Consider the following 23196-nt stretch of genomic DNA (forward strand, 5'->3'; position numbering starts at 1 on the left):
GTTCATCATGTTGATGGAAGGCTCAGAAGCTGGCGAAAACAACATGAATCCATGGACCCATCATGTCTGACGACTGCTGTGCAAGGTGGTGGGAGCAGTGTTATGGTGTGGGGAATGTTTTCTTGGCACACGTTGGGTCCATTGATACCCATAGATTCACGTCTGAATGCCACATCGTACTTAAACATCGTTGCTGACCAAGTGCATCCGTTCATCTTGACAGTTTATCCTCAGTCAGATGGTTACTTCCAGCAGGATAATGCGCCTGTGCACAAAGCCCGAATCACTATGGAATGGTTCCAGGAACATGACAGTGACCTTTCTTTGCTGCAGTGTCCGCTCAATCCGCAGATCCCAATCCTATTGAACATCCTTGGGATGAGCTGGAAAGGGCTGTTCGCTGCAGGCCTACATCTCTGTCGAAATCAAGGAACTGCGTGACACACGTCTGCATGGTACTCCATTCCTGCACAACGTTTTCAGCATCTTGTGCAATCCATGCCTAGACGAATTCTGGCTGTTTTGAAGGCTAAAGGAGGCTCAATACGCTACTAGGTAGGTATACCTAATAAAGTGGCAGTAAAGACTGCTGGAAGGAATACTTTTGAAGGCGTAACATTGTTCGGGAAAAAAATACATATATATTTTAAAGCATATTGTATTTATAGACGGTAGGGAGCGCTATTGTTTTATATCGTTAAAGAGCGTACCAGGATGGCGTGCTTTGGTTGATGTAATCAACATTCTGTATTTGAAAGTAAGTGTAAAATGAAATATGTCTATATATGTTAGAACGCAAAAAAAAAAAAAAAAATAATAAAATAAAATAAATAAATACATAATGGCGCCAAAGAGGTCACGTATACTTAAGATAAACAAGTGGTGCCTCAGGTAACAGATGCTAAATTTGTTGCAGTTTTAATGAGCCAGATATTTTTTGAGTTTCTTGATTTCTTACAGTTTCAAGTGAAATATGAGTAGTCGTAATATAAGATATAAAGTAGTGTTTATAATTATTTCAAAGTTGAAAGTTTGAAACCATAACGAACGAAGTGAGTAGATATAAATTTACATTAAGATGTTCAACAGTGGATACAGTTTCACCAATTGCCAGGATGTATCGTTACGTTATTGTATGTGTAGGCCATAGCTCATTCTACATAAGGAAACAAGGGTTGCTACTTACTGAATCGATCTCTTATTGCGGAGCCACTAGTTGGCCTCAACGTGAGATTATTATTAGCCATATGGTGCAAGTAAGCCAGAGGCTTATGCTGCACCAGCCAAAAGAAAAAAATGTGAGTGCCCTGAGAGAGAAGTAGGAGGGAATCACCAAAAAAGAGAAGAATGATGGTATGCAGCTCAGGACCTTGGGTGTGCCAAGCCCATACTCACCAATGTGAGCCTCCGGGGTTATGCTAGATGGTGCTCCGAAGCATTTGCCCTGAATAAGTTGGGTGCCGTAACATTATATATTCAGTGATTTCAAGATAGAATAGAGTTTGATTTTGAAGGACAAAATCCTTTTGGACAAAAATGGCATGGTTTGTCAAGTTTATGGATGATTATTTAACACCTTAAAAAAGCAAGCAATAACATTCTTTGAATTGCCCTCCTGGACCACATGCATCATTGCAGTGGCTAAACAGAAACAGCTTGCTGAGTAGTAGCATATTGCATGCCGTAGTTCCTTAGCAGCAATTTCAGCACTCTAGTCCTTCAAGAAATTTTTAAGAAACCCTCAGCACTTGAAACAAGAAGGTAGTGCAAATGGTACATTTATACCTAGATGGTATAAATATACCATTAAAGCAAATAGACGAATATTGATTGATTAACTTTTGATAGATTTGAAGTTAAAATGCTGACCAGAACATTATACAGGAGTACATTTTCAATTAGTTGTTCCCAACTAATTGAAAATGTTGCAGCATAATAGCAAACTCCAAAAAAATTCTTTCACTTTGAAATAGTTTAACATATCAGACACCATTGATGCCTTGATCGAAAAATTTTAGCAAGAACCAAGCAGTGTTGAAGGTGATGCCGATCATTGTCTGTGATTGTGACACTACCATTCTTCATCATAATATACTAGATAATAGTGCTATTGGTGACCTAAAATGTATCAAAAATGGAGACATTTATTGGAAGCTTATCTATTCTCTTACGTGACAGTGCATGCCATCATGTGATTGCACCCATCAAGCAACTTCTTAACTGATAGAACTGAGAAATACTAGAGCACCTGCTAGTACTCTTCTGATATGCATTAATAAATTTTGATTTCCTATTATCACCTGGTTGCTACTACACTACTTTTCAACTCTTATACAGAGTGTTTCAAAAGTGATGGTCAATAATTTAAAGGTGAACTGTACAGACTACAATATGAAAAAAAAAGCCTAGTAAATATGGGGCCTTAAGTGAATCGTTTTTGAGATATAGCACTATTTTAGTTGGGATCCACCACTGACAAGGTGAACTGTACAGAGTTGGGATCCACCACTGACTTGTTTGTTTAGGTTAGGTTATGCTCATTCTCTCTGTTTCCCCTCTCTCAATGCTCTGCACATGGAGTACAAGCAGGTAGGCCCAGAAGCATAACACCTGATGTTGAGGAAAGGGTGTTAGAAAGAACATCCTGTAACATCTGTAAAATCCTGTGGTGTTGAAACCATAAATTAAAAATGTATTATCTTATGTTTGATAAACCCATCCTTAGCAAAGGATTCACAGCTTTTTGTTAAACTAGTATTCCCATAGTCAGTGGCGGATCTTAAAAGAAAATGTGCATTATCTCAAAAACAGTTCATTTGCGGCCCGATGTTCACTGGGACTTTTTTGCTTATTTTAGTTTGTACTTTTCACCTTTAAATTATTGACCATTTTTGAAACACCCTGTATAACAGTGATGAACTGAGAACATGGCCTAAAAAGTTAATGGAGAAAGAATGATTATGCAATGTAATAAATGGACTTAATCAAATTAAGCAATTTAATTTTCATTTAGACAAAAATGTGTTTAATTTTATTAATTTTCTTTACTTAATGAGTATTAAAACTGACTGTATTATTTTCAGTTTTAGTTGATAAACATGAGAAACTTAGATGTTATCTAATGTCTAGTTATCTAAGAGTTCTGCTCTCTCTCTCTCTCTCTCTGGCACCTCCGTAGCCAGGTGGGAAGGAGCAGCAGTGCGTACCACACGCTTCTTGATTAGACTGGGGTTCGAGCCCGTCACCACCAAATACGGAGGATGCGGAAAGGTCAGGGAATGACCACCGCATATTCCGGAGCAATATGGCCTTAGTTGCTAATGCTCCTAAAAACCAAATAATAACTAACTCTCTCCCTCTCTCCTTGATGTTAGTCACTATTAGTATGGTCATTTTTATGCCTGATGACAAAGCAAGACTAATTGTCTCCAAAATATAGCATTGGCATTTCTGCTTGTTAATCTTTGGGAACTAAGTAAACCCTAATTCAGTTTTTTTTTGTTTTGTCTAGCTATTTCAACTTTCCCTTTTCCTGTTTTTTTTTTTTTTTTTTTGAAAAATTGTCTAACATTAGTGTCATTATCCAGCTGTGTTAATTATAATGTTTCAGAACATAATCATGATACTTAGTAGTTTTGCCACTTGCTTGGTGATGTCTGAATTTGAATGTTGTCAAGAGACCAAAGGAATTCTTACAGGAAACTTCACTTGAGTCTGCAGATAGCTAATCTCAGGTAGAGGGGTTGGACCCTCCCATGAGTTATTCTGATATTTTTAGTCTGCACATCATGCAGATTATATGTTAAAGTTCTAGGTGGTTCATTGCTCAAGGGATGAAATTACCAATGTTTGTAACAATCAAATAATTGGAAAGTAAGATCTTTTGGCTATAACAAATCACTTTTTTAAATGAACCTTTTTTTTTTTTTTTTTGAATATTAAAAAAAAATAAATTGATATGTCTTATAAATTGATTAGTCATCTGTAAGATACTTAAGATGTATAGCACTATGGATGGACAGGAGATCTTATCTGTCCTTGCAAGAGTGGGCAAACAGTGTTGAAGCACATAAATGTGATTGTGAAGCACTTATGTAGAACAAGTTAGTAACCTTCGAATCTGGAATTCTCTTCACAGCTATCATCTACCCGCTAATACACAATAGAACAAATATGATATCATATGCAGCTGATTTAAAGATCTTAACAAAAATAAATTCTACCGATGAAGCAAAAAAACGCCACAGTAACCATCAACAAGACCTTATCTGAAGTACAGCAGTACCTCACGAATTTTGACCTGCAAGTGAACCCTGAGAAATCTGCCATCATGGTATTCTCACTTAAACCCATACCAATCATAATTCAGCCTGCGATTGATGGAGTCCCGATCCCCTGCATTGAAAAGCATAGAGATCTGGGTGTGTAATCTTCGACAGAAAATTACGATTCCATCATATAGAAGAACTCTGTGCTAAATTCAACAAGAAACGGTGGGTTGCCAAGCAGCACTTGCTACACTTTCACAACAGAAACCTGATAAAAATGTATATCAGGATGATGATTTTCGGAGGTGTACTGTATGGAGTAGAGTTGTGGGGCTCAGCTGCAGACACCACAATTAAACCATTAAAAACTGCTGAATATTGGCTCCTGAAGTGGGCAACCTGGAAGTGTCATCTCCCACCACAGCAGCACACAACACCGATGGCCAAAGCGCTGAATTTAACCAGGTTTTCAGCATTAAGCACGAGAGAAGACTCATCTTCACCATAAAAATGATTGCCGGGAGAGTCTCAGCCCCCAACATTTGGGACACCGTGTGCTGGCGGATTCCCCAACCAGCTCACTGCTCCACTCCCAAGCTTTTTGCTCCTCCTTCGAGACTACATTTGAAAGATCAGTTCCTCCCTTATCAGAAGCTCCATCTGGTTCAATCCCTGGATGCTGACTTATTTAAAATCATAGATGATAAAAAGTATAGACAGCTCATCTTAGATCTGCACGTGGTCTCCACAACTACCAATTGATCTCAGATCGTTATGGCTGGGCAAGAAACTCTCAGAAAACTGGACTTGAGGAAAATATCTTTTGTTATCACAATTTGTATTATTTTTGTTATTTTGTATTAGTTTTCCTTCCAAGTCAATGTTATTTGCTATGAGTATTTTTTTTTTTTTTTTTTATAATCTGCCAATAATTAATCTTTATAATCCCGGCGAGGTTATCTCTGCCACTTGTTAATCCCTACCATGTTGCCGTGAAGGGTATTGTAGGGTCATGGTACTTGCATGTACCGGTGCACTTTACAGTAAAGATCTTATTTATTTATTTATTTACAGCCAGAATCAATAGGCATTTATGTTTTGCTGAAAATTATTTTTTTACAGAATTTTCACTGCATTAAAAAATTAATAAAAGTGTTTTATTACAGAAATTTGATGCGTATTACCATTTATCAACAGATTTCTGCAGTATTTTGATTCTGCAATAATTTAAAAATAACCAAACTCTGTAATTCTGTCATAATACTTCAAGAACACATAATCTTAATCACAAAAAAAAAAAAAAAAACCACATCTGTTTTTCAACTAAGCATATTTTTCAATCACTTGCCTTCCCAGGTGAATTGGCAAATGCAGGCAGACAACTGCTCGGTCAATATTTCTACAGCTTTTAAAAGAATTTCTGATGTATGATGCACGTAATTAACCATTCTTAGTTATAATTACCTTTTTTTTTTCATCTCAGTCAATTGTTAGGGAAGTTTCAGTCTGGGATTGCTGACCATAAATTGAGTGTGCATAGTTTGCAGTCCTGAAACAGAAGTAAATTAGTTTATCTTTTCTGTGGTTAGAATGACAGTGTAAAGCATGTCACTTATGCATATTTTAGACTGTTTCAGAATCTGTACTATTGTTTCTGGCATTAGCATTAGTAGAGGCATATGATGCAAGAAAGCGAGCTTATGCAGCGTCAGCCAAAAAAAAAAAAAAAAAAAAAAATTGATTATGAAGAAACTGGTATTAGTTACAATCCAGAAGAGTAATGTCTTTTTATAGACAGTTCAAGTAAAAGTTTGAAAGCTGTGTTGCTTCACACTGGGATGGCTGAAAGCTGTGTTGCTCACACTGTAATGCATAACAGGAATTCATCAATTCCTGTTATTCATTCTGTTCATAGTAAAGATGACCATAGAAATGTGAAACACATGCTAGAGAAAATCAGATATGACTAGTATAAATTGGATTTCTGTGGGAACTTTTAACCTTTGCACCCCCAGTTATAACAAGGATGCTCTCTATGATGTTTATTTACCCCCCCCCCTTTTGTTTTAAAAATTAATTTATAAAAGATAAAGGCGCCTCCGTAGCCAGGTGGGAAGGAGCAGCAGTGCGTAGCACGTTTCTTGATTAGACCAGGGTTCAAGCCCGTCACCACCAAATACCGAGGATGCGGAAAGGTCAGGAAATGACCACCGCATATCCCGAGCAATATGGCCTTAGTTGCTAATGCTCCTAAAAAAAAAAAAACCAAACAACAACATAAAAGATAAAAATTAATTTTTAGCTTTTTTTTTACTGAACTGAAAATGGTAATCTGTTAATTGTGATTTGCTAAACACAGTTAAAAAATCAAATGAAAATAAATGAGAGAAACCAATAATAATAATAATAAAGTTTATATCATATTCATTTATATCATAGGAGTATTTACAGAAATGTTAGCTTAACATCTGTTCCAGGGAAAATAATGGAATCACTGGTTAAAGAGGTAATGCAGGATCAGTTGGACAGGCATACTATTATACTGCAATCAAAACATAAATTTGTCAAGGGGACAGTGTTGTTTAATCAATCTGTTAGACCGAGGTGACCAAGGAACTGGATGCAAAAAATAATTTTGACATCATATACTTGGAATTCAGGAAGGCTTTTGATACTATTTCACATAAAAGACTGCTGTAAAAATTGGAGCAGTGTGGCATTAAGGGCAGGTTGTTGCTGTGGATAAAGGGATGTTTAAGTGGAAGAAGATAAAAAAGAGTGGTAATCATTGGACACTCCTCTTCATGAACTAATGTTCTTAGTGGAGTCCCACAGGGTTCGGTGTTGGGCCCATTTTGTTGTTTTCTATATTTATCAATGATATTGATGAATGTATATCAAGCTTAATGTCCAATTTTGCAGATGATATAAAGGTTGGGAGGGTTGTTAATGACGGTATGCCAATGCAACAGAATCTATAAAAGTAAGGCAGATTGGCTGAGAAGTGGCAACTGAAGTTTAACATTGACAAATGCAAGTACTGCATGTGGGTAGCAGTAACCCCAGAGAAACATACCACCTGTATAGTATAACATAATTAGGGTAATGGTGAATGAAAAAAACCTGGGGGTAATATATAGGAATTTAGTGATATACGGGAATTTTGTTAGAAGGGATAAGGTGGTGATTATCCGATTGTATAAGGCAATGGTCAGGCTACACCTTGAGTACTGCTTACAGGTCTGGAGGCCTCATTTTAGGAAGGATGTAGAACTGCTGTAATGAGTACAGAGAAGGGCAATGAGATTTATGAGTGGGAACAAAGGGGTGCTCTTTCCAAGAAAGGTACACTGTTCTGCGAATTGCAGTGTCTGCCAGCGAGTGGTTAATTGCTGATGTTGGAGGTATTGGATAGATTTTTTCTTTTTCTTTTTTTTTTTTTGGCTGTACATTTATAAGCTTGCTTTCTTGCAGCATATGCCACTACTAATACTAAGGGGACTGAGGACTACTGTATAAGTATTCTTGTGCACGTATCGGTTCCCTGATGAAATATATCACTATAAAATATAATAATTTATCCTAAGTCATTCAGATCTTTTTCTGGTGCAGCTCTGGAAAGGCTCTTGACAGCCAAGTCTGAATAGCAGTACTATTGACTCATCATTTCTCAATCAAAGCCTGCCAGTAGATCTTTTTTGAAGCAGTCTTAATTTATTGATGAGTCATTCATAATCACAATCAAACCGAAATCCATAGAGAAATATTGGTAAGACTTAAGTTTAAAAGCATATTGTGCTGTATTGGGATTGTTCACAACCTGTGGCTATGTTTTTATATAAAATGTGCCTTTTTTTAGTTATTAATTTCTAGTGCAGTGTGGACTTTTAAAAAAAAATCTCCTACATTTTTTAAATAATTGCTGTTTTCCTCCTGTGTTTTAAAAACTATTTTTTGCATAGGACTTGGTTTTTTTTTTTTTTTTGTCTCTTTTGTTCAGAAACCATCCTGTTTCTTCCTTCCTATAAATACTTCATCTCCTTCCAGCTTTTTGAAAGTCAAAAGTTGGCAAGTCATAATACACTTGGATGCCTTGTAAAATTTAGCTTTCCACATTTTCTAAGCCATATTAGGTATTTTTTATTTTTACTAGCAGTGTTTTATTTTTTATTATATATTTAAAAGAAATTTAGATTGTGATCCTTTATATTTATTGTTGGCAATGTCTGAAAATCATTTAATGATGTGGTCGGTTAAAGTTTTATCACTTTTGCATGCAGAAGAAGTTTTAATACTGTATATCTTAGTTTTTCTTCTCTGAGTCAGCTTATATGTCTGTAACTTAAATGTTTAGGGTTTGACCATGTGACATATAGTTTTCAAAAGTTATTAAACAACATAATAAATTATGTATATATAGTATTTTGCATTTTATAAACCCAAATAAAAGAAATAACCAGTTTAGCTTTCATCTCTATTTTATACAGAATTCAAGAACAAACTCCTCATAGGTCATCATAAACATTTGGGTTAATGTGAATTACAATGGGTGATACCAATCAGAGTATAAGAAGTAACCCTGATAAAAATGCAGAACCTAGCATATCCAAGAATCAAGAATCCATAAAATCACCCAAAAGTCTAAGAAAGAAATCAAGGTCAAAAAAAAAGAAAGAAAAGGCCTCTTTGGTATGCAATAGCTGTTTGTTGTTGTTATAATTTGTGATATTTAGATATTGTGCTATGTTGAAATTATTTTACAGAGTTCAGTCACAATATTATGACCATTCCCCAATGCAGATATTATGACCATTCCCCAGACATCACACGCCTAGCGAATCATACAGCGCACATGTCAAGTTCACACACTGCAAGCATATAAGGCTTGATGTTCAGCATCCGTGAACACAGTAATAGCCTCTGTCATGGGCAAAGCACGTGACTTATCAGACCTGGAAAAAAGCATGATCATTGGCTATCAGGCTAGGGGTGCCAACATTTTGGAAACAGTGGACTTTGTGAAATGCTCATATGCTGCAGTGGTGAAAGTGTATCAAGACTGGATGAATGGGACAGTTTTGATGACCCGATGTGCCAATTGTGGAGCCCCATGCGGCATTGATCCCAGAGCTGAAACGTTTGGTCAGGACTGATCAGCACACTACTGTTGCTCAACTGGCTGTCCAAATGAACTGTGATGCCACCAGAAAGGTCTCCAACGTGACGGTGCAGCAAACCCTGTTGCGCATTGGGCTCTGGAGCAGACACTTGTTGACAGCACCATGCTGACGGCCATTCATCACAAACAGTTTGCACAGCAATATCAACACTGGACCTCCATCTGAATGGCAACGGGTGGCCTTCTCCGATGAGTCACGGTTTCTGCTCCTCCGAGTGGATAGACAGTGGCGTATTAGGCGTGAAACCTTTGAGAATAATCACCCGGACACAGTTGTTGGCAGAAGGTAGGCTGGTGGGGGCGTCTTTATGGTCTTGGGGAATGTTTTCATGGCATGGCTTGGGTCTGCTGATACCCCTGGAGGGCACCCTGAACAAAAATGGCTACCTATCGATCATCGCCGATCAGGTACACCTGTACATGTTGACCGTGTTCTCTGGGGGTGATGGTATCTATCAGCAAGACAATGCGCCATGCCATGTCATCAGAATTGTCCGTGAGTGGTTTGAGGAGGACGACGAAGACTTCAAGCTACTGCCTTGGCCATCGAATTACCCCGGATCTTAACCCAATTGAAAATCTATGGGACCACCTCGATCGACACATCAGATGAATGGATCCTCCACCAAGGAATCTACAGGAACTCCGGGGTGCACTGCAGTCTGCATGGTCACAGATACCTGTAGCAACCTTCTGCGGACTTAGTGAGTCCCTCCCACATCTGCTGGCTGTGGTGCATGCTGCGAAAGGCGCATATTCTGGATACTAGGTAGGTGGTTATAATAATGTGCCTGGACCTTGTATTTATTTGATGCATAACTAAATATAACACTGTAATCTAAAAGTAAGTCCCATGTACTCACTCTAGCAAACAAGAAACAGCAGAACTTTTACAACCTTAGAAGATGATAGTTGCTCTACAATGTCATAAACTTTAGCCCCTGGCATAATACCCTGTCCTATTCCACCTGTCCTTTTTGCACAATATATTTCCTGTTTCCCTAACGTTTGAGTCACCAACTCTTGCTACTTTTTATGGGATGAAGGATTTTGCTGTGGAGTATGTTGTTGCGTTGTGTTGTGTTACTAGAGAGTAGGCTTTAGTGTTAGACTGAACTGCAGAGTGCTTGATGGATCTCTCCCTTTTAATCCTTTGAGGGCATCAATCCTTTTCTTCATGTACTTGTATAATCCCATAAAATGTGTATAATCCCATCGGAACACTGAATTTGCACTTAACCTCCTAATGATCTTTGCAACAAACACACACAAAGGCATCCTCCTTAGTTGTATTATATCCTGCTAAAGGTGGCTTTGCAAAGAAGGAACAAGTAGAGCATATAATATAATCCTAATTTGTAGGAAAACTGCCCTCAGCAGCCTCCCCCAAAACCAAAGCATTTCCACTACCTTTAGCTATTTGCTTTGCTTCTCTAGTGTGAGGCATGGTTTTGGTCCAACTGTATTTTAAAAATAATACATGAAACTAAGAGATTTGAAAATAATAATGCTACACTAATCCCTTTATTTTACACTAGTACAAATTACATTATTACGTAATACATTTAGGGCAATAGCCTCAGGTTACATGGAAGTGAACTAATGTATAAGTTGGTGTTTGAGCATTATATCTATATATAACCAACTACTAAGTGGTTGACAGTTCCTTCACAATGACTTTCCATGATATTGCACTACCTCAAATAAGTAATGCTTCACTAATGGGAAAAATTAGTGTTACTTATTACATCATGGGTGGCGGTATCCACCAAGAATAAGTAACAGTAGTCTTCTCCATTGGCGAAGCATTACTTATTCAAGGTAGTGCAATATCATGGTAACTCATTGTGAATGTATTTACAATGTGAGATATACTTAAAAATTATGCCATTTTTCAACTACTTAGTAGTTGGCTATGTATAGACATGATGTACTCTTGTACTAACTTATATGTAAATTACATTATTTTAAATTATGTTATGTACTTTGTGATACAGTTACATTATAAAATCACACTTGTAGTGCTATAAATTTATAATTTATGGACCTAATAAAAACACTTCTTATATTAATTACACTCCTACAAACACTCCTGCATAGAAAACCCAAGTAGCACCTATATTTTTCCTTTATCAATGACCATGGTATACATACCTCTTTCAATTTTGCCAGTGCAGTGTAATGAGAATAATCAGGTAACTTCATTACTACATATGCTAAAATATATTCTTTTCATCTAATATGTGTATCCAGATTGGCAAAAGTGGATGGGAATGCATCGTATCCTTGTCCTTCATTTTGATTCAGAACAGTCTTACAAAATAAATACCATTTATCTCTCTCTATTTCTCTCTCTCAGGAACTTTCTTGTGGATTACAGTTTGTATGACTATATGTTTTGCCACTGGAAGTGAGGAACCTGCATATTCATTTAATCTCTATAACCCAATAGGTGAACTTGGTCTAAAAAATTTCATTTCTGACCTTTGCTATTTCAGTTTCTGCTGTTTTTTTTTTTTTTTTTTTATTATTACTCCAAAACAGCTGAAGCCTTACAGAGGAGGAATATGACGGTAGCAATACAGTAATAATTCTATTTACAGTCAGTATACAATGTCAGATCTTAATATACAATGTCAATTTACAACATATACAATGGATATCTTACTATACAAAAAGCTGGGGTGACAGAGAAATTTGTATTTCTAAGCATTTTTATTGTTATCTTTTCTGGTTTGTTCACCATTACATTGATTGATTTGTGTTATTATTCTTTTAGTTATCCAGTTTTTATTTTGTTTATTTATTTATTTTATTTAATTATTTCTTATTATTATATTTGTTATTTATTATCTTTGTTTGTTGAACAATTTATAGCTAAAATATACCTATTTTTTTTTATTTTCTTCTTATCATTATTATTAAGTTAATCATTTATTTTCATTTTCTAGTTACTTGATTAAAAACCTTTGCAACTCTTTTTTGATATTGATGTCTTCATCCAGAATATCAATGTTGGATTCATTTAGCAATTTTGCAAATCTGTTGAAGTAATGAAATCTAAGTTGATCAGTTATGAATGGCTCTTGTGCCAGCATATTGTGTCTTCTCAATGCTCTTGGAGGACAGCTGAAATTGATGAGGTAGAGCAGCTCGGGGGCATCCAACTTTCCAGCCACGAGACGCATTAGGAATTTGCAGTCTGCCTCAGCCCTTCTTTGGTAGAGTGGTGCCATCCCGAAGTGAATGCACCATTCATCATAGGATTTTGTGTTCATTTCCAACCTGGATTTGTACACTAGGAATCTGACCGTGGATTTCTGAATACGTTCCAGTTGTTTTTTAAGAATTTTGGTGTGAGGATTCCAGACTTGTGAGGCATATTCTAGAATTGGGTTGATTATCATTATGCAAGCTGTTTTTATGAGCTATATGCTGTTAAAGTCGAAGCAGATTCTTTTGAGCAGTCCAAGGGATTTGGAGGCCTTTGCTGTGGTTTTATTTACATGTGTGTTGAAGTTTCCCTTGTCAGAAAACCATACTCCCAAATCTGAAATCTCTTGTATTCTCAATAGCTCATGGTTATTAGTTTTATAAGGATAGTTAATCTTGTGTTTTTTGTGATAGTCTGCGACAGACATGGTACAACATTTGTTTAAGTTTAATGTTAGGCTATTGTTTGTAATCCATCTGGTGATAGTGTCTAGTCCATTTTCCAGTGATTCACAGTCTTGTGTTGTTTTGATGGTTCTGTATATTTTCAAATCATCTGTGTATGAGAGCACTTTGATGTTATCATGTTGCATACAATCTTGTATGTCATTAATATATATAGCAAAAAAGTAGTGGCCCCAAAGGAGAACCCTGTGGGACTCCCCTTTGTATATGGAAGGTGGAGGAGCAACTTCCTTCAAAAAGAACACTACTTTTCCTGTTGTCAAAGAAATTAGACATAAGAGATAAGGCATTACTTGATAAACCTATGTGTTTTAATTTGAGGCAAAGCAACTTGTGTGGTACCCGAATCAAAGGCTTTTTATAGGTCCAGATATATGATGTCTATCTGATTGTTATTATCAAGGCTATGTTTGATGTCATGTTCTATGGTGAGTAGGCTGGTCACTGTTGATCTGCCCATTAAGGAAGCAGTGATGAATGTGGCTGAATTTGTTTTTCATGAAGCAGCAGAGCTGAGAGTAAAGGAGGTTCTCAGTGACCTTGCTTAGGGGGTTGGCTTTGTGTATGGGTCGAAATGAGGCAGGTATGTCTTTTGCACCCTTTTTAAAAAGTGAAGTGAAGTAATAGTGGTTTCCTTTAATCTTCCGGGGAGTGATCGTTTTCCCAAGAACATTAGTAGAATAGTCTCTTAGCTCTCCCTTACACAGATTGTTTCATAGGACTTTAAGTAACATCTTACCTAGGGTAGAAACCAGTACTGATCTTTATTGAAGTTATCCAATACAACTTGCAACAAAAACAAGTTATTTATAAATTCATACTTAATATGGTCCAGCACGAAACAAATTTTTCAACACTGCCTCAGATCTTTGAATCTTTGAAAAAGCCCATCTCTCTCATCCTCTAAAAGTTAGCATCCTCAGTGGTGACAATTTGGCAGCCAAGACAGAACTGTTGAAGAAAATTGTTATTTCATATGAAGAAGCCACCACTTTCAGTTAACGTAAGTGCATGTTTTCAGGAAGTCACATGAAATATAGTTGTCAACCTCACAAAAATAACAAGGCAATCCAGTACAACCACAAAGGTGGACCAAAATTGCTTAATGTACTGTGTTGATTCATCCTACAAATGAAATCCCCATCAGAGCTCAAGTGGCCTCTTAATGCAGAGTTTGTCCTCATTTCTGAACAGAACATCATGATTGAACCTCTCTTATATTTGCCTCCTTGTTACCATTCTTGCAGGACAACCTTCCTTTGAAGAATTTGATCAACCAGACATATTGTAATAGATTTAAAAACTGTTATAAACCACTGTCTCTTGGCTAATTTCTCTCTCCCCCCAAGTGATATGCCTTACACTTCCAGCTTCACTAATCCTGTTGTTTATTTCCATGTCTAATCTTATATCTTTATTGAAGAAAAAATAACTGAAAGATTTTATTTAACAGCACAGTATCATCTGCAGAATTTTTATCTCTCACCCTCAACTTTGTCAGTAACTTAGTCTTTTATTAAATGGCCTATAAAAATTTTAAAAAGGTGCAACCCTGCCTTACTCCATTTTTATAAAAACTGTTTATTTCCTTAAAAGATTATTCTTGATTCCATCTTTTCTTAAAATCTAAAAGAGCAGTTTTTTTGATACTTTATTGTATGTTTTTTCCAGATAAAGAAACCTAAATAACATGTCCTTGTTAATATTCCCATAAATTTTTCCATGACCAAAGGTGAGCAGTATAAGCCAATGTATCACTATTGGATTGTGATACATTGGCTGATGAATCATTGATCAGATTGAAGTTTTAGATTTTCAGATGGAAAGTTCTTAAAGGCCTCTTTTGTGGGGTCCATAGCCAATTTCCTGAGGAGGGAGTTGGATATTCTCCTATGTAAGAGCTAGTGGTCAATGAATTTCTCCCTTACTTTGGAAAGAGTAAAGTGCAATGGGACGATAATTGAAAAGAAGGCAGAGAATTGTCACTCTTTTTAGAACTGGCTGGATATGAGCAAATTTTCACGCAGAAGAAAAACACCAGTGGGATAAGAAAGTGTAAAAAGATGGTTAACATGCTCCACAATAGTTAATTGTGGAGCATGTTTCAACAACAAGTGGAGAAATGCCAACAATAGTCCTCTGTGATAGTAGTGGCTTCACTGCTTGTCACTCATTTGGAGATGTCTGGTTTGAATCCCATTGGAGACTCGGAAATTTCTTAAAAGCCTTTTTTGGGACTATAACCAATTTCATGAGTAGGACGTTGGGTTTCCTCCCATGAGTTATTCCAGGTTTTGCAGCCTCAAAACATGCAGATCAGCCTGTGAACAGCCCTTGTATAGGCATAATGCACACAATACAATATGGCCTTAGATGCCATTATGAAAACATGTAATAAAAACAACATGCTATTAGTACTTGGAGATATCTTAGTATCAGTGTGGTTCAGGATTTTTAATATCTTTGAAGACTACTGTCACAGAGGCCTGCTGATGGCATTTCACCAGTTGTTCTTAAAATATGCTCCAGAGTTAACCACTTTTTTTGTGTCACCATTTTTTAGACTGTTATTCTGCTGGTGTTTTTCCTCCTTCATGGAAATTTACTGGTATCCAGCCAGTTCCTAATAATGCCTTAGATGCTGTTATAAAAACATGTCATAAAATGTCACCATCATACTTGAAGATACCTTGGCAGCAAGATTGTTCGGGATTCTTTTAATATCTTCTTATCAGAAGACAAAGGGAGGCATTGAATGGAATATATTTAGTAAGGTGGAGGAGGAGATTTATCAAGATCAGCTTTATCTTTAAATGAGGATTCAGTAGCACCACCATGATGTAACAGAGATATGGGAGTATGGATAGACAGAAGTTGCGGCCTGTAGCTTTAGCAAAACACTAGAAAATGACTACAATGCAGACAAGAAGGAAATTTTCTACTCATTGCCTTTTCAAAATCTTAAGTATGGATTTATAAATAAATTGTTTAAACTGCTACAAACTTTATTGTAAGCAAAAAATGATGCTGGAGATTATAGCAAAAGTGTCAGAGCTCTGTCAGCTGGAGTTGGGAATATTAAAATCTCCAAGGAAAATTACCTCACTATTGAAAAAATTAGATTAAACAGATTCGTGTTTCAGTTGAATCAAAAAAAAAAAAAAAGTCAAAAAGTTCAGAGTGATTTGTATGGTTGGGAGAATGATAGAGGAAACAAAAAATTTAATGAAATGGAATAAAAAGATTTTAAATCAAGTGATAAAAAAAGGAAGATTCCAGAGTAAAAAATCTCTGACAAGGAACACCAGTGGACCTGTACACTAAAGTACTACCTTTAAAGTAAAAGTAATCATAGAGCAAATAATTAGGACAAATAAGATGAGTGATGGTTGAGAGGCTGATAATTGAGATTCTGTCATAAAGTGTAAGTGGGGCTTGATTAGTTGTTGATGGAATTGGACACCATTGAAGTTAGAACTGAGTTCACAAATAAATGTGAAGTAGGAAATTTTTTGGAGGTTTAGTCATTTATGCAGATAAGTGTGTTTCATTAATTTGACTATTCGTGATGCATTGATGTAATTGACAAAATTACATATACACAGCAAATATGTATCCAGCTCCTTAATTTAACATAGCTTCTTCAGCAGCCCCTCCCCCTCCGAAATGTACACTACTCACACTGCCTCCTGCCCTTTTGGGCAGAGTTAGAGGCAATTAGCTGAACAAAATTCCTTTTAGAGTATTACCAATAGCTTTGGCCTGGTGAACTATCTAGCAGCCAGCTTTCAAAACTATTTTAAAGCTGTACCCTCGAAACATAAGTAATATGTGATCTTGCCATGATGCCTGTTATACTTTCAAAAGACATGATCCATATTGAATTACAAAAACGACAGGGAGTTGCTGGGCCATTACTCTGGAGACCATGATTTTTTCTCCCTCAAGCTAATGAAGCGCTAAGTGATGTATTACACATCACAGGGCTTGAAGTGCAGGGCAACACTGCACTTTGACCCTTACATTAGGTTATACATTGGTCACCTCAGCCATAATAATTATATTTGTATGTGAGGAATATACCTAGGGCTACCAACATTCTCACCAGTGTGATGGTGCAAGCAGATGATTTGCTTGTCATGGAATGACTGAACTTTGCTAAAATTGTATGCATTACACTTGAAACCTGCCACAGTAGTGCCTTTGTTGTTATCATTGGAAGAATTTTCATGACTATTTATTACTCTTGTACTATCATAGATATAAATTGATAGGTAATTAAGAAAGGACATAGTAGTTCTAAATACCTGTATCTTTTGATGTATCAGACCAGTATTGATGTGCTTGGTGTCATTAAACTCATAAGACATGGAAGTTTTTTAATTTACTTATTTTATTCTTTTATTTTTATTATTTGTTTTGTATAAAGCACCCTAGCAGGGAAATTCTGTTAGTAAGATGGAGTACACTATTGAGCACAGTGTTTTTTGTGTGAAAACACTTCATCAGAATATTTTTGTTGCAGTACAGTATGAGTTTAAAGTGAGATTTGCTACCAGAAAATGTCCAAAGAGAGATAAGCAGTTTTTAAGTTAATAAAGGTCACATATGTGATGAAATGCAGTTTGTCATGTTGTCTTTATTGATCTCTTGGATGATATAGGATTGAATGATCCTGGCCACTCTACTCACCACATCTGAATCCCTTGATTATTTCCTGTGGAGATTCCTGAAAGACAGTGTCTACAATGGGTATGTCAAACTGGTGGCCTTCAAGCTGTATGCAGCCCTCAGATGTTTGTTTTGTTCCCCCTCCCAGTGATTTCAACTTTTAGTATTAAACCTTTACTAAAATAATAAATGATGATACTTAAAGGAAATATGCTAATATAAAATTTAAATAAAATTCATGTTATGCTAATCTTCATAAATGTTGATGGTTGTGACACTTATTTTTGTGCAAAGGACATTGCGCAAAGGCAAAATCATAGCAGCTGTGGAAGGCATCTCAGAAGATACATTGGCTGCAGTTATGCCAATCAGTGTTTGCAAATAGTCTTTTGTGCACAAGTCTTATATTGAATATGTTTTTACTTGGATAATAAACTCCCATGTCTTATGTGTTTAATGATACCGAGCTCACCAATGCTAGTGCAATACATAAAAAAAAAAAGGCATTCAGAACTTTGGTATCTTTTATTGATGACCTTGTACAAATCAGTTTGAGAAGTGCTGTCCCATTCCAGATAATATTGTATATCACAAAAATACAATGCATTATGAATGTGTTGCTTTCCCTGTTTAGCATTGTAGTTGTTTATATACTTACATATTCAGTAGTTTTCTAAAAGTTTCTGCTTCTTCACAACTAACCACCATATTCAAACTGCTATTTGTTGATATACAAGTATTTCCGATGATCAGTGTGAAAGAACAAAATTGTAATATTGTCCTTGTAAATCCTACAAAGGCCACAGAATAATGGTTAGTTGTTAAGACTTCAGATATATAAAATAATGTTGAAGTGATTTCTTATGAACATATTACTAATCAAAACAAAAGAGACTTGCTGTTGTTTTTGAACCATTTGAAGTTATTCATTTTACTATGTAAAATCTGAAAATATTAGTAATAACTAACCAAAGAAAGGCACTTAAAATTATTTCAAGATTTCTCTCTCTCTCTCTCTCTCTCTCTCTCTGTTCCCCACAATATCTCAAGAAAAAATTTAAAATAATCAGTTTCCAAAGGTAACTTTAGAAATTTGAAAGTCTGATGTCAGTATACAAAAAAATGTATTTGCATTTTCTAGGGATCCCCACCAGTGGCTGATCAGAAGAAGGAAGGTATGTTTGTCTGTAAATAATTTTTTTTTTTTTTTTTTTTTTTTCTGTATATCACATTTTTATTTATTTCAATTTTTATTTGTCTCAAATTTTGTTTACAAACAAGTTATACAGATGTTGAGGCACTTGTTCAGACTAGTTTGGAAAAGAGCAGTGTAGTTGAAGATGCTAGTCAGAAGAACAGTATCAATATAAGTATCTGTGAAAGAGGCATGCAGCAGAAACTGAATGTCTGTAAGACAGAGAATGTACAGGCTTCATAAAAGATGGGTCTTTTAAGTAACTGACTGACCTCTTTTGAATAGATCCAGGAAAATATTCCATGATAGGGTGCATTTGAAATTGGGGTGAGTTAGTAGCAACTAAGAAGAAAAGTAAAGAGAGTGAAAGAGAAAAATACAATTTTTTTTTATACTGAAAAACAATATTTGTAAGGTGTTTATGCCAGCAGAGATTAGAAGGTAGCGTAATCTTCAACAGAGATATGTGATTTTGTCTGGAGATCTGTATATTATTGAAGATGAGCATGGGAGCAGTAGACTCTTTTTTGAAAGAAATAAGACAGGACTGAGTTTTAAAATGATTAAATTTGACTAAGTTTTGTTTGCCCCATTGAAGAACTACCTGGAGATTTGTATTTAAGAAATTCATGGTAGATATTTGAGAAGTTTAATCTCTTTGTATAGGGCAGATTTTCTAAAACTGGAAATTAGAATGTCCTACTGCTTGTTCAATATCAAGTAGTGTGCTATCATCAGCAAAATTGTGAATAGGATTTATGGCCAGTGGAAGAAGATCATTAATATAGGATAATATTTAGAGAAAGTGCTGAAACTTGAATACTGGCATTAGTTAAGAGCCACCTATCATCACCTAAAGTGTGCAGTGAGAGAAAGAGAAATTGACTATCTAATTGCAAAATACAGAGGCCTCCACTTCCCTAAAGAATTTGTCATGTGTGAATGTAGATGCAAAATACTCATTCAGTTTGTCAGTGACCTGAGCAGGATCATCAACAGTCGAACCATTGATATCAAGTGGGCCAATCTGATTCATTCCCTTCTTTCTAGTGTTTACATAAGTAAAGAAGTCTTAACTGTTTTTCTTTGCATTCTTTGCCAAAGATTTCTCGTAATCTGCTTTCGCTTGCCTTAACTCCTGTATGACTTGATTACAGACTAGTTTATATTATAGACTTTAAACTAAACTAGTCTGAAACCACTATAGTTATCTTTATGAAAGCAAAAATCCTTCCCTTTACCCTTGATGGTAGTTACATCTTTAAGTAAATTCCACATTAGTACACTGTGATCACTGCCATTTGGTGGTTGTTTTATCTGCAGATTCGTAATGCATGAATAATCACTGCTGTTAATCAGATCAAGATTATTACTTCCTATGGTTGCCTCTCTAACATGTTGCTATAGAAAACAGTAATCCAATCTCTTTGCTAGTGTGTGAGTGACCTACCCACAAGTTCCAGTCAATATCTGGAAAATTAAAATCTCCCATTATAAGTCATTCTGATTTACTGGCCCGCTCTCTCCTGTACAGTTGTTCATTGTACTCATTAGAGTCATTAGGCCTATATAACACAATCATACTCTAATTTTTGTTTTTCAGTGCTGGTGTAACACCAAACTGACTCAGCATTACACTGGCCACCCATGTCGACTAGATGCACTAGATTAGGTTTTTTGCTTTTTAACTTAAAATTAACTAAGGGCATAATCCCTCCCCCTCTTCTGTCCTCCTCAGCACCTCCATAGCCATAGGGCAGGAGCAGCAGTGCGTAACACATGCTTCTTGATTAGACCGGGGTTCGAGCCCTTGAGCCACCAAATTCAGAGGATGCGGAAATGTCAGGGAATGACCACCGCATATCCCCGGAGCAATATGGCCTTAGTTGCTAATGCTCCTAAAAACCAAATAACAACAACATCTTCTGTCCTCTATGTACACATTGTACTCCCCATATTTAAATTCTGCATCACTTATATCTGAGTGATACCACTTCTCTAATATCCCAACAATGTTTGCATTTGATGTCTTAACCAGCACTTCAAATTCTTCAAATTTATTTACTCTGCTCCTAGCATTGGTGTACATGCAAGTATGTATGCACCTGTTCTTACTTTTAGTTACCCTAACACAGCCCATGTATTTACTTGTTCCATAATGACTCCCAGCAGTCCTTGAAATCCCCAGTGCCTTGCTTTCCAGGCTGCTACTTGTTCCAATAGAAGCAGTGCAAGAATCACTTTCACCTCTGCTTTTAATTGTATCCATTCCTGTAATAGCAGTCTCTCCTGTTAACAAGCACAGACCATGCTGAGAAAAATTCTACCCTACGAGTCTTGTACAGCCTCTCCAGGGTCAGATTGATTGACAAGGCTCTCATCATATGCTCTCTCTCCTGTGGCACCTCCGTAGCCAGGTGGGCAGGAGCAGCAGTGCGTAGCACACACTTCTTGATTAGACCGGGGTTCGAGCCCGTGACCACCAAATACGGAAGATGCAGAAAGGTCAGGGAATGACCACCGCATATCCCTGGAGCAGTATGGCCTTAGTTGCTAATGCTCCTAAAAACCAAATAACAACAACAACTCTCTCCTGTTGTGTATGGGCAGAATCACAGACACTTTGACATTTAACCATGACTCATGACTTTTTTTTTTTTTTTTTTTTTCAACATTGTCCTGTACTTGTTAAGTAAGTCCACTGATCTCCTACTCTTAATGTCACTAATGCCAGTTTGTACACATTATCATCTTTTGTGCCTTTAAAAGATATCTGCTCTACAACATAATCAACTTTGAGAAAAAAATGAAGACTGTTAGGTATGTAGTGTTCTGATAGGTAAATTAACAAGTTATGTGAGGTCATTAGTAATTGCAGTAGCCTCAATGTCGTGACCAGCTGGATCTGTGTAACTAGAAAACTGAAGCAGGCTGGAGTCAAACATTAAAATCACCAAGGAAAATTGCCTTCACTGTCCATAAAGTTAAAAAGCTGAGTGTCAAAAAGTTCTGTGCAATTTGTATAGTTGGGAGAATGATAGGTGCAACAGATGAATTTGACAGAATGGGATAAAGATATTTTAAGCCTCAAAATCAAAAAGAGTAGTTTTAAAATTGGAATTTGCAGCAAAATGATTCACAGAGTGAATAATTAAAGTAACAGAGATGAGTGTAGAGTTGAGGATGTAACAATGCCTTTGCAGTGTCTCCTGTACATACACACTACTCAAGATTCCCCCCCCCCCACTCCATTCACTAGCCAAAAAAGTAGTAGCAGTGAGATTATGTGCTAGCTGATCTGGAAGCCACATATTATGTGTAAGTTTGGTCTGATGGACAATCAAGTGGCCAGTCTGCAAAGACCATCTTAAAGCTGTACCCTTGCAGTGTCTATCATAACCTCAAAAACATGGCCCATACAGCATGACAGATGAGATGGGGGGGGGTTTGCTCTAAATCTAGTTTCACTACTTCAAACCGCCAGTAAGCAATCTTACTACACCAGGTGAGGAGAGTTATATACCATTAGTAATTTTGTTGACACAGAGGGTTAGCCATTCCTCTATGTGTTGTGGACACCACACCTTGACCCCTGCTTATGATTCACTCACCTAGGTGGTCACTTCCGGTGTACTAATTACAGTGTTTCTGACTTTGCACATGGAGCATAAGCAGGATTACTAACAGTTCCATCAACATCATGAAGGTGCAAGTAGAAGATTAGGTTTTTTTGTAGAATGACCAGACTGATGAAATTCGGCTCACTTGACTCATCACCGAGGCCTGAATATCAGCTCCATCAGTAGACTCCCAAGTAACAGCCTTTAATAGCATTTCTGTGATAATTCTCAAGGACCAAAACTTAGTATTTTGTATTTATAAAATTATATGTACTAATTACAGTGTTTCTGACTTTGCACATGGAGCATAAGCAGGATTACTAACAGTTCCATCAACATCATGAAGGTGCAAGTAGAAGACAAGGTTGATCAAAAATTTCAGTGGATGTTGCAAAAAAAAAAAATTTATTTATTCAATGGTAAATGTTTTCATTGTAATGTTCTTCAATACAATCTCCTTTTTCAAATGCACAGTTGTTTTAATGTGCCTGCTACTGATCAAAACATCTTTGTAAGTCTTTTGTGAACTATTTTAGGCAGTCCATCATGTCTGATTGGATTTCTTGAATTGACTCAAATCATTTT

General features: G+C 36.4%; 1 protein-coding gene across 1 annotated transcript in view; it reads left to right on the forward strand.

Moving 5' to 3' along the window:
* Positions 1 to 678: 678 nt before the first annotated feature.
* The window catches only part of eIF2Bdelta (eukaryotic translation initiation factor 2B subunit delta), a 139994-nt gene continuing 117476 nt past the window's right edge, over positions 679 to 23196 (forward strand). Inside the window, exons 1-3 of the mRNA XM_090385680.1 lie at positions 679 to 757; positions 8756 to 8957; positions 18938 to 18971. Coding sequence (XP_090241806.1) covers positions 8814 to 8957; positions 18938 to 18971 — 178 coding nt within the window. The 5' untranslated portion in view covers positions 679 to 757; positions 8756 to 8813. The remainder of the gene's footprint in view (positions 758 to 8755; positions 8958 to 18937; positions 18972 to 23196) is intronic.

Source organism: Mastigoproctus giganteus, chromosome 12 (genome assembly GCF_048544385.1).
Source record: "Mastigoproctus giganteus isolate SK-2022 chromosome 12, ASM4854438v1, whole genome shotgun sequence".
In the NCBI taxonomy this organism is placed as follows: Eukaryota; Metazoa; Arthropoda; class Arachnida; order Uropygi; family Thelyphonidae; genus Mastigoproctus; species Mastigoproctus giganteus.